Source organism: Sinohyriopsis cumingii, chromosome 17 (assembly GCF_028554795.1).
Source record: "Sinohyriopsis cumingii isolate HCF-2022 chromosome 17, ASM2855479v2, whole genome shotgun sequence".
NCBI classification, from domain to species: domain Eukaryota; kingdom Metazoa; phylum Mollusca; class Bivalvia; order Unionida; family Unionidae; genus Sinohyriopsis; species Sinohyriopsis cumingii.
In genome coordinates, this window is record NC_142977.1 from 59833888 (window position 1) to 59850681 (window position 16794).

The following is a 16794-nucleotide window of genomic DNA, read 5'->3' on the forward strand; positions in this document are numbered from 1 at the left end:
CTTCCCAAAGTAAACACCAAGGTAGCTGTTCTAGGCTGATCTGCACTGGAATCAAGCCTGTATCTATCTAGTGACACGTCCAACACCTAACCATTGCAGCATTGCAGCACGCAAGAAAGAGTCAATCAAAAAGGTTGTTCGTGACTTTCTAATGCCAATTTCTAAGATTTTCCTATTTGACAGGCATTCTACCTAAATATTCATCCTTCAAATAAGTCAAACGATGCATTACAACAATTTTCAAAATATCACTGAAATAAAACACGAATCAGCCAATTCAAAATACTGATCCTTGAGAGACAAGTGTTTCCAATTTGCTCTGTATCAATCACACTATTGAAAATAATCTAAATGACAAGTGAGGAGGGACTTTGTCAGTCAACATCATGTAACCAGAAAAGTGCAAATGTAATCTTATACAAGTGCATAACCACTTTACACTGCTCTCACTGAGAACAGAAATAAAAAAATCGAATGGATTATAAATTTATACAAAATGATGTAAGGTAAGCAAATGTCAGTGAAGAAGGCAAATTGACAGATTTAATTTGTGGTTGTGATGAGTGGTTAGTATCACAGGTGAAACCAGGTGCAATTGGTATGTTTTTTTTGTTACAGTAATAGAACACATACAAGCTGAAAAAGTGTATGTTGTATAGAGTCATAAAATTTCAGAAGTTACTGTCAACAGTCTCATATTCTACTGAACTAGAAATGAGTCCACAAAGCACAAATGCCAGACTAATAATATGTAGTTGAATGCTGTGTCAAGCATAAGCCGTAACAGGCCTAGAAAATAACACAAATTTTTGTGTGGCCAGGAAGACTAGAAGAGGGAAATTTATTGCTAGTCCTGCAGAATCATAACCAGTCCATCTTCACTAGCTGACTGGCAACAGGCTGCTGAAATCAAATTACTGTCACAGAGGGTTTGTACCAATTTATTTTCAATCCGTAAAGTTCTTCAAAAATAATGGAATGGAAACAAAATTTGTGACAGAGAAACAAGTGAGATGGGATTGTCAGACATGGATAACCCTATATACTCCCATCAGATAATATAGATGCATAAAAACCACCTGTAAGAAACTAGCAAATATATGCCATATTGATATATGGCTTTCAAAATAAAGACAAGTTTTAAGATCTACTGAAATGTGTTCAATACTGGTCAATATTTGATCCCATTATTCTCAATAAATACTCAGATCCAACTGCAAATGGCATGGACCCAAATTTACCAGTGCATAATGATTCGGTAGATATTGGAGTATAGATGGTATGCATACAGAGACTGGGTCTCAATAAACCCAACTCAAAGGATGTTTAACATGCCTGAATGTGATAGATCTAACCAGTCTATTACCTTTCTAAAATCACAGTAGATCATATGGGTTCAGCTAGACTACTAATTTGAAAAATCTAAGCACAAATTATTGCAGCTGCAAAGAACATAGTCTTCATTATACAACTGAAAACCCATTCCACAAAAATTATTCTGCAAAGCGTTGCTTCCCTTGCCAATCATGCTGATGCAGATTCCCTATATTGCCAGTTGCTTCCCGTGGGTCAGTGGTTCTTCCAGAGTTCTTCCTCCACCAAACATACTAGCTGCTAAGTATAGCTTATCATGTGCTGAAAAATGTTTTGAAACCGACACAAACTAAACCAAAGCCAATTCAATATAAATTAAAAATGTAACAATGTCTGTTAACTGCTAACATTTCTGAGCATCAAATGTATGTCAGCACTCAAGGCTGTGATTTAAATGAATTTGCAACAAAAAATTTAATAACTGTAAGTAACAATTGTTAATTGACGACCTTCATAATCATAATGAAGCAGCTTGAAATGACAACACTTTCTATTTAAAGGTATATACCACATTTTATTCTAAATATATTTGGCAGATATAGCTTAATTCATGGCATAATCCAATTATAATTGTGGGCAGTACATTCCTACATTAAGTTGATTTCTGTGCATCTAACAAACCCGACTTACCATCTGACCTGTCTACTTAACCTGTGCAATCAACCTAAGGTAAATGTGTGGATGTAGAAAAAAAAGGACATGTAGATGAATACCAAAATTTACTCAGCAGAAAATTACTGTCAGTGAAGCAATCATTAACACAGATATGGCTAAGACTTTACTATGTAAACAATCAGAATAAAATTAAGGTAATGGTCCTTCGCCAGCAAATTTAAGTGCAAGCTATATGTAAAGAGATGTTTTTCAGAACTCCAAATAGTGAATTTTAATGGCTGACCTGAAATTGAAGAAGATGATGACTATTTCTTATTCTTTAAATAATTATGCTTTCATTTGTCTTAAATAAAAACAATCACTTCCTCTAATCTTCTATCATTATTTCACATTCAATTTTATTCGCATCTCAAATTTTGTATGTATGATTTCAAATTTTGTATGTATGATCTCAAATTTTGTATGTATGATCTCAAATTTTATATGTATAAACTTAAATTTTGTATCTATGGTCTCAAATTCTATATGTATAATCTTAAATTTTGTATGCATGGTCTCAAATTCTATATGTATGATCTCAAATGTTATATCTATTTTCTCAAATTCTATATTATGATTTCAAATTTTATATGTATGATCTCAAATTTTGTATCTATGGTCTCAAATTCTACATGTATAATCTTAAATTTTGTATCTATGGTCTCAAATTCTATATGTATAATCTTAAATTTTGTATCTATGGTCTCAAATTCCATATGTATAATCTTAAATTTTGTATCTATGGTCTCAAATTCTATATGTATAATCTTAAATTTTGTATCTATGGTCTCAAATTCCATATGTATAATCTTAGATTTTGTATGTATGGTCTCAAATTATATATGTATAATCTCAAATTTTGTTACGCTCCGATGGCCTAGTGGTTAGAGCGTCCGCCTCGGATGCAGGAGGTCGTGGGTTTGATCCCCGGCCGAGTCATACCAGAGACTTAAAAAATGGTACTAACAGCTGTCTCGCTTGGCGTTCAGCATTAAGAGGTTAGTGTTAGGACTGGTCGGCCTGGTGTCAAGATAATGTGACTGGGTGGGACATCATGCTACATGTCTGCGGCATGATGCCCCAAGTGCTAGACATCACTATAAACTGCCACACTGCAGACATCGTAGCGATATGACTGAAAAATTGTTAAAGCTACGTTAAAAATAAAAATCACATCACATCACATCAAATTTTGTATGTATCATATCAAATTCTATAAGTGTCTAAGATGATCAAATTATAAAGTCTCAGCAAGCAAACTTTTAAATGACTTCTAGAAATGATCACTCCACAGCTACTCAAGTGTGATAGGTACCTTAAACACTGAATATGGTAAAATCTCCTAACTCATAACCCACACTGACATCATATCAACAGTTTCCCCATCATCTATCTGTAAGCAAAATAGTAAAGCTCCCTTGCCCATGTTGAGAAAAATAGTGCATAAAAAATACATTATGGAACATTCAGTTCCCATTATACTCACTTATAATAATAATGAGGGCTTTGTATAGCGCCTAATCTTTAGAAGCTCTAAGCGCTTTACAACATTAGACAACACCTATAACATAAAAAAACATATATAATGATATGATTACAAAAAACAAACACCATGAAATTAGAAAACATGAAAAACACGCTGAAAATATTTAAGGTAGGAAACATTATTAGGTCTTTAAGTTTGTTCTTCCAGTCAAAATAAGTGAGTTTTAAGAGCACTCTTGAATGGGATCACTGTGTCTTTGTGTCTAAGTTCAGTGGGCAATTCATTCCACGTTGCTGGGCCCTAGTATGCAAAAGAACGTTGTCCATATGACTTTGTTTTCATAGTAGGAATAATGAGTATACAATTGTCAGAAGAGGAGCGTAAGTATCTTGCCGGTGTGTACACATGGGTGAGGTCAGATGGGTATGTTGGACTGGAGTCTGGATGAGGTCGGATAGGTATGTTGGACTGGAGTCCATCCCATCAGTGAAGCGTAGCACAGACAACAAATTTAGTGTTTGATTCTGGATCGAATGGATAGCCAGTGTAGGGTACAGAGCAGCAGGGAGGTGTGCTCTGATCATGGTACTCTAAGTATGATCCGAGCAGCTGTGTTTTGAACTTTTTGAAGTTTCTGGAGTACATACTGAGATAAACCAGACAGAATTGAGTTACAATAGTCCAGTCTTGAAGGTACTAATGAACACACAAGTGTTTTAGTGGCATCAACTGAAATATCTGCGAATGGAGCTGATGCGTCTCAGCTCAAGATATGCAGCCTTGCATATGTTCATGACATGTTGGTGTAATGTAGAGTACTGTACAGAGTAACACCTAGGTTTCGTACTGCACATGTTCATGATAAGTCAAATCAAACTACAAAGTGCCTGATCTGACATAGCATGATGCGCCTGCCAATCTGGGTCTATGTTGCCTGTTCTACTGATTACTAGTAGCAAACTGCACAGACCCATATCTGCTAGAGCATTATGCGACAGATGATCTGGATCTGTGCATTTTACTGTTGGACTAGTCTTATAAGCGAGGCTATGCGGTATGTGAAATTTCATTATAATTGGTTTTTATTACCACTGAACTCCATTTAACTGAAATAATTCAAGTAAAATGAAATAAAATTCAATAAATTTAATAGGTTCCATGATCATATCCATGTTATAAGAAAAGCAGTGGTACCATATATACTTGCCTATAAGAAAAGTCCAACTGCAAACTGCACAGACCCAGAACTGTTGTTGCATAATGCACCAGCAGATCTGTCTGTGCTTATTAGGAGTAATCAGTAGAACAAACAAGATAGACCCTGATTTGCATGTGTGTTATGCTACAGCAGATCAGGATCTTTTTTGTTTGCAGTTTACTCAACTAATAAGTGAGTACATACAGTATTCTGAGGGGCTTTATACTAGGGGACCACTCTACTTACATATGCAGAAAAAGAAATAATGAAGCATGGTCCCCTAATTAAGAATACCTTTAACTCAAGCACAAGCACATACGGTTCTACATGAACATGTATAAGAAGTGTAATAAACAACAGAGTCAATGAATCAATACACAACTTTATTCTTTCTTTGCAGGTGAAATCAAGGCTACTAAAGGAATCACTGATCTCGACACTCGAATCCTAGTAAATAATGCACTGAATGATAGTAACAAGGCCAATGGTACTAAAGTTACAATAGTAAAAAATATCCTGTTCTCCAGGGAACACCAAAACAATGTAATAGAAATCTACAAGGTCCATGCTTGGAGAATCATATTTTAAAGTTGACATTGGCTTAGTCAAATTCTAGTTTATAATTCAAGGGTCAACTTTTTTCAAGCTTACCACTCTGCAACCACCATGCAAACAGAGACCGACAGTCAAGCTGCCTTAGAAAAGGAGTACAAGTGTTAAGTGTTCTGCAGTGTTTGAATCCAAACAAGGAAAATTGTATCTGTAACACAACTTTTTCCTTAACTGAACCAAAACTGCAAAAGGGTTTTTCTTAGTGAAAGAGAAATACCATGTAAAATGTGCCATTTGGAATTGTTATTCCAGAGGTTAATTTCAGCCTGCTGAAAAGAAAAACTTGTACTTTGATGTGCAGAAATTTTAACAGCATAACCTGGAAAAAAAGATTTCCCCCTGCCTATCTCCTACTGTTTTTTTTAGAAACAGCTGAATCATCACATTTTTCAAAGCCACCATTATACACCTCTCTACATTTAACAAGTTATTGATCAAATCTGTAAAAGTTAACAAGGAAAATTTACTAATATTAAACAGATCATACAAATAAACTCAAGATGGCCACCTTCCATAGGAAACAGTACAAAGAGCACCACAGAAGACTTCTATTTAGTGGAGGTGAACAACCCAATGTCTTCTTCAGTGAGCTTTTCAAAATGATTCGCCTTGGGGAAATGGAGAAGTGCAACATTCTCTTGGACATTTTGAGGAAGGAGGGTCAAGTGAAGCAACTGGCACATCACACAGATAACGATGGAGAATCAGCCCTCCATGTTGCAGCCAAGTTTAATCAACCATCGGAAATCATACAAAAATTGATCGAGGTTTGTCCTGATCTAATCTTGGCTGACAGAAGAGATTCGGATGCTTATCTTGGTCAAACAGCGCTTCATATTGCCATTGTAAAGGAAAATATTGATACAGTGGAAACATTTCTCTCCAAACTTCTGAATATTAGCCAGACAATGCTCAATCATGTTCTCCACCTAACTGCTACGGGGTTTAAATTTGCAAACACAGTCATGATGGGTGAGCTCCCTTTGTCGGTGGCAGCCTTGACTTTCAACCATGACATGGTATCTACTCTACTGCAGAATGGAGCTGAGATGGATAGAAAGAATACAAAAGGAGACACAGTTTTTCACACACTAATCCGATTTGCAGCAATTTATCCTCAGCTTTTACCTAGTGTTTTAGAAATGTTTCAGTTCCTACATGAAAAAATCACTGAAATGATGGACATATCAAAAAATCGTGAAGTCTTCTACCTTACTGAGTATGATCACAGCAATCAAACCTATATTTACTTTATTACCAACAATGAAGATCTGAATCCACTCCAGTTGTGTGTCTTTCTTTCTCAACCAGATATTTTTCAGTATCTACTGAACCTTCAATGTGTTTATTGCTTCCAGAGCGATTATGATGGGCTCTTAGATCGGAAAGATTATGATGTGACTGAAATAGATTCCCTAGCCATGAGACGATGGTTGGTCTCACAGCACAAAAAAATGAATAGATTGTCACGCCATATTGCTCCAAAAGATGCAGAGGGTGTCTCAAATGTAAAATTTTCCAATCGAAGAATGAATTTATGCTTCCCTTTCGGTGGTACATGTTGCACAACGGATCACAAAGAATCAATTCTGGAAATGATCTTTGACATCAAGGCATCATCAGCTATTGAGTTCATTCAGATTTCGACAGTTAGAAAGATCATCAAGTCTAAATGGTTGTGCTACAGAAAGTACCACTACATCTGGTCTCTCTTTCATCTCCTATTCATGATCCTCCTGACTGTGTACTCGGTTCTTCTAGCCGAGACCTATTCAAAATCGCCCACTGGCAGTGACACAAACTCTACCCAGTCTGCAGGAACTCTGACTCCAAATAATTGCGACTGTGAAAAATTCCTGACAGCATGTCGTTTTGTGTATCTGATCATTGCCATACTATATCTAGTCAAGGAAATAATCCATCTCTTAAGTCAATGGAGTTCTCATCGTTTATCACAGCTGACAAATGTCCTTAGTAATGGACCATACCGTATAATTCTGTTCATATTTGCATTCAGTTTGCTGCTGGATTTTATTTTGAGAAAAACTGTACCATACTATGAGGACTACCTCCTAATTCTTGCTCTAGTCAGTGGCTGGATTTTTCTAATGTTTTTCTTTCGCTCGTTGAAAAAATTCAGTTTTTTTACAGTGATGTTACAGAAAATAATTTTTGGAGATCTTCTGAGATTTTCGGTTATTATTAGTACAACTCTCATCTCTTTCACAGCTGGACTGTACATGGTGTTTAAAGGGGCCAAAATAGATGCAGGTGATTTTGATACATATTTCACAACAATGCTTTTATTATTCAAGTTAATGATTGGTTTGACAGACATTGATGTCTTGTACTCCGCACGCCATCCATGGCTTGCAATCCTTCTGTTCTTCATGTTTGCTGTTCTCACATACATCTTGATGTTGAATGCCCTTATTGCTATGATGTCACAGACGTGCTCACTGGTGTCACAAAATCGTCATGCACAATGGCGTATCCAACAACTGGCTCTAATACTTTTCTATGAAGACATTCTTCCAAGGTGTTTCACTCATATGGTAGGTCAAAAAAAGCACATCAAACGTTATGATCCAAAATTAAAACAAGTTATAAAAGAGCAGAGATACTTCCTTGATGTATGCTCACTTCGAACTGAATATGCCGGCACAGAGGAAACCTATCGCCTAAAACAACAACTAAGAACAGAGTCAATTGCTGCTCTAGCTACGTTTGGACCAAAATTTCTGCTTACTAAAGGAACTCTAACTCCAGTTTCTACACCAAGTCTAATAGTTAAACAAAAGCAGTCTAAGCAGGACAAAACTCATGATCACATTCAGAACAATGGTATTAATAATGAGGTCTCAAACGATATACCTAAATCAAATGACCTTGACAGAAGACATTCTAAGCATGAGCTAAAACAGAAACCCACAAAACAGAGATTCAGCCCTGAAGGTAGTGTGGAATCAAGTAACAAACTCAGTCAGTTTAGAGCAGACACATCCAACCTGTATTCTGGCTACAAAACTCCCAATCAAGAAGGGACCAATACAAATCTTTTGAGTCCAAACATCCATATCAAAAGACATGTCGATTTTAACCCGCATGTGACTCATCACCAGGATTCAAAGTCTGGCCAACCCACAATGGACAGACCTGAAGATTCACACACAAGTGTCTACCAGACAAATGATGTGCAAATAGTTTCCGTTGAACCCATTGCTTTGACAGCCAATTGCAGAGGAGTGTTTAATGTCCCAGCTGTAGAGATTGGAATTGTATCTGATGCATAACAAATCCAACAAACACTGGAGGGATCATCTTCATATAATATGGCATTCTTACCAAAGTTTCTTTTACCCTGTATATCATCTCCATATAAAAGTAAATAGAATATTCAGAAATCAAAGAGTTTCATTTCAAAATAAATATGCTTACAGCATTTTTTTAAAATTTTCTTTAATGCTATTTTAATACAAAACATTATGGTCTTAATGACAAATCTATTTACTAATAGGTAGATATATGTATATACTTTCTGATTGCAGGCAAAAATAATGAAAATTTAATTTACAAGACTGCCTTGTCTACCATGTCCTTTGGGTGAAGTGTATTGGGCAAAAAGCTATTTTAAAATGTTGATGCTAATTCATTATTTGTCATCATTTAAGAAATCAATATAGTGTGCTGCTAGAGCTATGTGAAGACATCTATGTCTGAAATATTTTATTTGAAAAGAGTTGTTTTTATGGTTTATTTATTTACTAATTTCATTTCCAGATTAATATCATTCAGATATAGCCATGAACAGCGGTATGCTGAAAACAGAAAATATCCTTAACACAGACATTGTAGGAGAGTTACATGTAAAACAAGCTTGCATTCATTACCTGTACAATTAAATATTAATATCTGTGATCGCATCAACATAGAAATTATTTTACTGTCAAATTAGATGTCATTTAAATCTCAATGCCTGCTTCTAAATTTTCAGAAATATTCACATTCTTTGGGAAAAAAGGTACATAAATGATCTAGATAATACAACTGACATTTATAAGTCGAGTCCAACCGCAAACTGCAGTGGCAGATCTGGGTCTATGCAGTCTGATAGAAGTAACCAGTAAGAACCTGATCTGAAGGCACATTATGCAATGACAGATCAGGGTCTCTGTTCTTCGGAGTTGGATTCAATCTGCATGCAAATACATGTACGTACAAAAGCCCTTATACTAATGGTACTGACTAGATTTTGTTCCATGAGAATTGTAATGGATATACTTGTATTTGCATGACCATGTACCCATATACTACTTACACATTTTATATATTTTTACCAAGCATAATAAGGTTGTTTTCTGATTCATTTCATTCTATTCTGTAAATTATAAATGACTGAAGTTCAAACTGTTATTACCAGCAAGGCATGCTTAATAATAATTTTAAAAAATATATTTCCTCTGACCAGCAAAATAAGCTTGCTCAGTCATTTGTATGCCAGACTCTTGATGAAAAATGGCTTGGTTTTGAAACCTACCATCTGATTGGCTACCAAGGTAAGTCCTTGAACAAGTAAGTGGACTCCAACTGCATTACCACTAAAGAACCGTGCCTACTTGTTTTGCTCTATCTTTACATAAAAACATACTAATTCTTACTGAAACATCAGCAATGAGTGTTACAACAAATCAAAATTAATGACCTAAATTAAAATAAGCCTGGCAGCAACAATGATGTCAAGTTCTAATTTCGTCTGCAACAACAATGAGTCAACAAACATGATGGGCTTTTTTTTTTAAATTAGGTTAATGAGACTGGACAGTAGTGTACAAGTAACATGTAAACACACACTATGTATACTACATTTTAACAGGAAACCAACTGCAAACCGCACTGACCTAAATCCGACACTGCATAATGCGCCATAAAATTTGAGTCTATGCAGTTTGTTTGGAGTAATCAGGAGAAGAAACAACACAGACCTTGATCAATGGCACAATATGCAATGGCTGATCAGAGTCTATGTTATTTTTGCAGTTGGATCCAACTTATGTGTACATATGGTATGCTCATATTAATCTGCATCTTTAGAATTTATCAAAATAGTGCACAATTACTTAAATACTAGTATGATTCTTATAAAGTATTTAAAACCAGATTTATTTTGTACTATTATTTTTTTTAGCATGCACACTTTACTCATTATAAAGACTTATTTTGTTTTGTTTATTTACATAATTTTATTAAACACCATGACAATCTACCTACAAGTGATTCTTAACAAATGGTTACACTTAATTTCATCTGGTATTTTAAATATTATTTATGTTAATATGTACTAATGAAATCATAACTTGCTCTTTACATATACTACGTGATGGGGATGTTTTCTGTTCATACATGTGACAGGGTGTTAACAAAATGAGAAATACATTAGCACCAATATTTTTGTTTTATTTTTTTGTTTAAGAAAAATGGAAAAATACAATTCTGAGTTGGGCTTTCTGTTTCTAGATCAATGATTTTAAGAAAAGTTTGATCCCTTTATCTGATAAGCATCTTAGTTACATGTATGTGATGATATGCTGTAATACTTGGATAAAAGTGCAACTGTGAAAATAAGCGTATAAAGAAAAAAGTATACACAAGAAATAATGCATATATGATATCTGGTATTTTAGTAGCTAAGTCTAGATCTGTATATAAAGAAAACCAGAGCTTAAGATACAAAATTACCCTCACATCTATTCTATCCTAATTACTTGATTTAAGCAACAGTCTGTGTATTGACAGTCGCTAATGTTGTTCGTACATGTTTTGCTACATGTATCTAAACTTTCTTTACTGAAGCAAATAGATGTCGCATACTGTTAATTCCAATCTATATGCTCAAAACCAAAACAACACAAAAACATGTAGCTGCATTTCCTGTTAATCTGTGCATAAAACAAAAATAATGCATACAACTTTGACCTGTTAAAATAAACACATACAACATGGACTATTTTCACAGTGCATATGCCTTTTATCCAGAATTTACAGCACATGCAGTATCGGACAAGATTTGATTGTCATTTTTGGTTCTGTCGATTTAATAATGCCAATATACAGTATATAAAAGGCTTTATAAAGCAGCCAGTATATTTGGTGGTGGAAGAACCCTGGGAAGGCAAACGGAAGAAAAAAATCCATTGGAAGCAAATGGCGAACTTTCTCAGATATCCACACTGACCAAGCCAGAAGCCATACAGACAGAGGTTAGATGTGAGTGATGCGTAAAGGCAATCGGCTTCGCCCACTCGGCCAGCTGGGGCCCCAACAGTGTTTGATAATTCAAAGTAGTATGTAAATGAATGAGCCACATCATACATCTTGGTTTGGGAGCAAAGTGTTTGGCACTTACTTTGATCTCCATGTATTATTCTGAACAGTAAACAAAAGGATTTGTATTTATGTATCTTTTCTTTGTTTTGTGTCTATTTTTACAATGACAATCAGCTGTGATAGAGAAATTATTTTTGTTCTAAGGTTTGTTTTATCCATTAATGTTATTAAATGAACAGAACCCAAAAAGTCTTCGGTCTTCATATTATTAATATACAATTAGATTAACACAAGATTAGCAAGTACTGCTGGTTTATTTTAATAAGAAATAAATTGCTTGTTGTTCTCCTATGAATGTGGAAAAGAGTCCATTCAAAATTTCCCTTTTTTCTTTCGATAAAACTCGTGCAACAATACTCTGACAAACTTTTAATCCCAAGCAAAATTCCAAAATACCCGTAAATATAACACACATATCAATTCATCGAACATTAGTGGTAAAATCTAAGATACATTGTCAAACATTTCAAGCCAATATGATTCAATGACTCCATGCTACGTTATATGGACATTATTATATTTCTTTGGCCACATATACCATGTACTCACTCTGTATGTCTGTGTGTGTGTGTGTGTGTGTGTGTGTGAGAGGAGTGAGAGAGAGAGAGAGAAAGAGAGGGAGAGAGAGAGAGATTTGGAATTTTAAGTAGCATTAACCAGGTACTCACTAGTAAACCAGGCTGAACTGCAAACATGCCATCAAATAATGTGCAGACTAATCAGAGTCTATATTGTTAGTTCTACTGATTACTCCTATCAAACTGTGTAGATGTGTTGTGATGTCTGCAATGTGGCAGTTTATAGTGATGTCTAGCATTGGGGCATCATGCTGCAGACATGTAGCATGATGTCCCACCCAGTCACATTATCCTGACACAAGGCCGACCAGTCCTAACACTAACCTTTTAATGCTGAGCGTCAAGTGAGGTAGCTGTTAGTACTATTTTTGTAAGTCTTTGGTATGACTTGGCCAGGGATAGAACCCACGACCTCCCGCATCCGAGGTGGACGCTCCAAACTGCATAGATCTGGATCTGCTGGTGCATTACGTGATGACAGATCTAGGTCTATGCAGTCTAGGTCTATACAGTCTTGCAACTGGACCGAACTTTTAAGTGAATATATACTGTGATCTTTGAAAAACAAACATTTTTTAAAAAGTTTCCAAATAGTGTTTCTCCCACCAGGATATGTGAGGCTTTAAGGACATTACTGTTGGTTTTGCAATTGGAACAATTATAGCCCCCCTCCCCATTCATCACTTTTAAGTCTGTTTGTTTGGATTATACAAATGTAGTTGTAACTTTGAAATTGCACACTCGTAATATCAGAGGCCACTATGGTTAGAATATATGACGATGACACGTGTGCATGCATTCTACAAATTTAAAGCGGTTGTTCAAAACAACTTTGAAATACTATCTTTAAACCATTTTACATCTCCCTCAACAGAAAAAAGACACAAGAGTTAAGAATGTACTCAGTATATGAAAGCATTAATGGCCAAAAGAGGGAGAAGTGAAGATGAGGCAAAAATGATGACACCATTGCTGTTTTTAAACTGAAATTAGAGACAAGGAGGTGACTAATTTGCCTGACATGGTCCCGGTATACTAAGTATTGGGCTAGTTAAACAATACCAAGTTAAGGAGACTGGAAATCAGTGACCATAAAACTTATAAATGACACAGTTACTGCCGTAAATTAGTGACTCTGAATGACACAGTTACTTTTGGAAATCGGAAACCATAAAGCCTCTAAATGACACAGATTCTGCTGGAAATCAAACTCCTCTAAGGTCTCCTCAATAAAAAGCTGGCATGAAAAATCACCAATAAAGTTAAGCTGCAGAAATCAACATTAGAGCAGGCAATAAGGGGACATAACTCTTCCAAATTATACAGAATGTTCAAATGGTAACATAAAAAGTCTGCATACCAAATTTTGGTTAAAATCTCACAAATGCTGTTCTAAATAAATTAATGCCAAGCATCCGACACTTTCGGTCAAGTGATAAACAATTACAATTTCTGTTATCAATAATGGCAAGAACAAGTTCTGCATCATTCCAGCTGTTATAGAATGAAAACTATTTGAAAAAAATCAAAACATTTGTTCCTGTGAAACATTATATGGAAAAAAGATCCTCAACTGACTGTGGTTTGGCCACAATAAAATTGTGATCAATCCTGAAATTTTCTCCAAAATCCCAACATTAAAATCCTAAAATCCTTTATCAGGTAGCAAGATCATTAACTCTGACATGCAAGTGATGAACCATTTAATTTTGAATTGTGCATGGTCTCATCAATAGAACCATGCATGCCAAATTAATTTGATATCAGACAATCCTTGTTAATATTGCACAAGAGAAAACAAAGTTGTCAAACATGTAAACCTCTGACACTTCCTGGACACAGTCTTCCAAAACTGCAGTGCCCTGAAGGGCAGACCAGTGGTCAAGATGAAAGAAGATAAATTTCATTTGTAGAGTTTTTTTTAAAAACAATAAAAATTAGTTCCATGTAAATGAATTAAGTTTTCATACAATCAGTCTTATTAGGCCTTTATTTATATTACTTCCTAGTTTCATAAATTTTTACTTTTAAGTATGACATTAAAATATAATCTTGATCACACCTTTTTGTCCATCTGATCATATTTCTGCTATCTTTTCTTGTAAACATCTGGAGAAAATGTAAATCCTTGTGATCTACAGTTCAAAAACCTGTGTCTAGGGCAGGGGAGGGCAATCATTTTTACGGCCGGGGGGGGGGGGATTCCAGGAAATTTACAAAGTCATCACTGACTACATATTTCTATTATATTAATGAAATTACCTCCCAATCTGTTTTATAAAGACCCAATTATGTTCTTTCTACAATAAAGTAAATACAAGTACAGTTAATAACAATTAGTTAAATACACATTTATCCAAAGCTTATCGTAGGAGGCATTTTATGTTGTGTGTGTGTGTGTGTGTCTGTGATTTGGATTTTTAACGTTGCTTTAACAATTTTTCAATCATATCACTACGATGTCTGCAGTGTGGTAGTTTATAGTGATGTCTAGCATTGGAACATCATGCTGCAGACATGTAGCATGATGTCCCACCCAGTCACATTACCCTGACACCAGGCTGACCAGTCCTAACACTAACCTCTTAATGCTGAGTGCCAAGCAAGGCAGCTGTCTGTACCATTTTTATAAGTCTTTGGTATGACTTTGCCGGGGATTGAACCTGGAGTGGTCCATTTAAGTAATGCATAATTATTTCCATGGCATAAGGAAGACAAGGACAACAAGATCAAATCCTTCATACTGAATGACTTAAGTTTGACCTGTTGCACTTTACTGTCAAAATTCTTTGTCATTAAATACAATAAACAATAATTTAACAGATCTAAAAACATTCCAGAATTTTACACTTATCTCTTACCAACTGGACCCAAATATGAACATGTATTCTCGGGAGGAAGGCACATACACAGTGTATGTAATCACTCTGAGTTATGTCCCCTGAGTCATGATCCAGATGTGTAGAGTCTGATGTGTCATCGGGGACTAGGTGACCAATATGTGAAACCCAGGGTGCTGCCATAGGAAGCCACAGAAACAGCTTTAATGTTGCCCATGTGATGACTATCAATTATCCTTTGCCTAGAGTTTCTTTTGTCGAGGGGGTGGGGTGTCAAATCTCAAATGTGTAAAGAACACATTAAATAACAAATATTTTTCGACTAGACTTCATATTTATATATAGCCAGAGCAAGATGTAAGATCACTTCATTAATATGCCTGGATGTCACTCAATCTAACTTATCCAAGGTCTTAATGACAAAAATTTGCATACCATGTCTGATCAGAAATACACCTTCTAATGTGTCCACCTTACGTGAAAACTTGATATAAATAAACAAATTCATATTCAAAGTTGGATCAAAATCAGATCAGAAATATATCTGAAGAGTGATAACAAGCTCAGGCAATCAGGTGAAAGATCATCTTATTAATATTTATAAATCTTGCTCAGTCGCTCCAGTGACCTAAATGGTTGGAGTATCCACCTTGGATGTGGCAGGATGAGGTTTCGATCCCAGCCAAGTGATGTTAAGACATAAAAATGGTACTAGTGGATGTCTCACTTTGCATTCAGAATTAAAAGGTTAGTGTTACATCTGGCTGACCTGATTACAGGATATTGTGACTGGGTGGGACATGATGCTAGACTTGATAATAAACTGCCACACTGCAGACAAAGTCGCAAAATGACTAAAAACTGTTAAAGTAACATTAAAAATCCAAATCACACATACAGACACACACACAAATCTTGCTCATGTTTGAACTTGTCCAAGATACTGATATAAAAATTATCGTACAAAATTGGTCCACAAACTCACATTTTAATGTATAATACACAACAATAAGCCAGTTTGTTTGCAATCCAGTACATATCTGTGCCTAAGCAGATCTAAGTGTATCTTATATATACATGTACCATGTCCCCCATTTTATGGCAGCCACATAGGTGTATACTGTTTGAATAAAACCTGAGCTAATGCTGAAATGTAACCAAAAATATATAATTAATCAACATTTACAAAGTTAACCCCCTTATTTCCATTCCCTGGGATCAAGTCTTATGTTGTTGTTGTTGTTAAAGGTTTTACGCCATTTTCAGCACAAGATGGGATATACATGGCAGCCAGTATAAATGGTGGAAGAAGTACCCCGGGAAAACCCTGGAAAGAACCACCACCCCACGAGAAGCTACAGGCACGTTTTCTCATATACAGACATTGGGCGAGCCTGAAACTCAAACCCACATGGACAGGTGAGATAGTGAGCACTTTAGACCACTCGGGGCCCCCTGGGTGCATGTGTTAGGAAACCTACTCCGAACTGTTGTCTAAGACTGAGGATGAAAGAACAATTGAGATGAACAACCACTCCACTTAACTTTATAGACCTAAGCAAAATTTGATAACATCTGCTCTAGTGACTATGATCTTTCACCTATTCCTCAGAATCAACATTGCGAAGTCCCTACTCATGCATACTCTACCAGAAAGCTTGCTGAAAA

General features: G+C 35.7%; 2 protein-coding genes across 7 annotated transcripts in view; one reads left to right on the top strand and one right to left on the bottom strand.

Annotated features, from left to right (window-relative positions):
• The window catches only part of LOC149779044 (uncharacterized), a 214751-nt gene that overhangs the window by 139764 nt on the left and 58193 nt on the right, over positions 1-16794 (bottom strand). The gene's annotated exons all lie outside the window — the stretch shown is intronic.
• Positions 5111-11897, top strand: LOC149779045 (transient receptor potential cation channel subfamily V member 5-like). The gene has a single exon (XM_089939613.1). The coding sequence runs from the start codon at positions 5825-5827 to the stop codon at positions 8615-8617; it is 2793 nt and encodes a 930-aa protein (XP_089795739.1). The 5' UTR covers positions 5111-5824; the 3' UTR covers positions 8618-11897.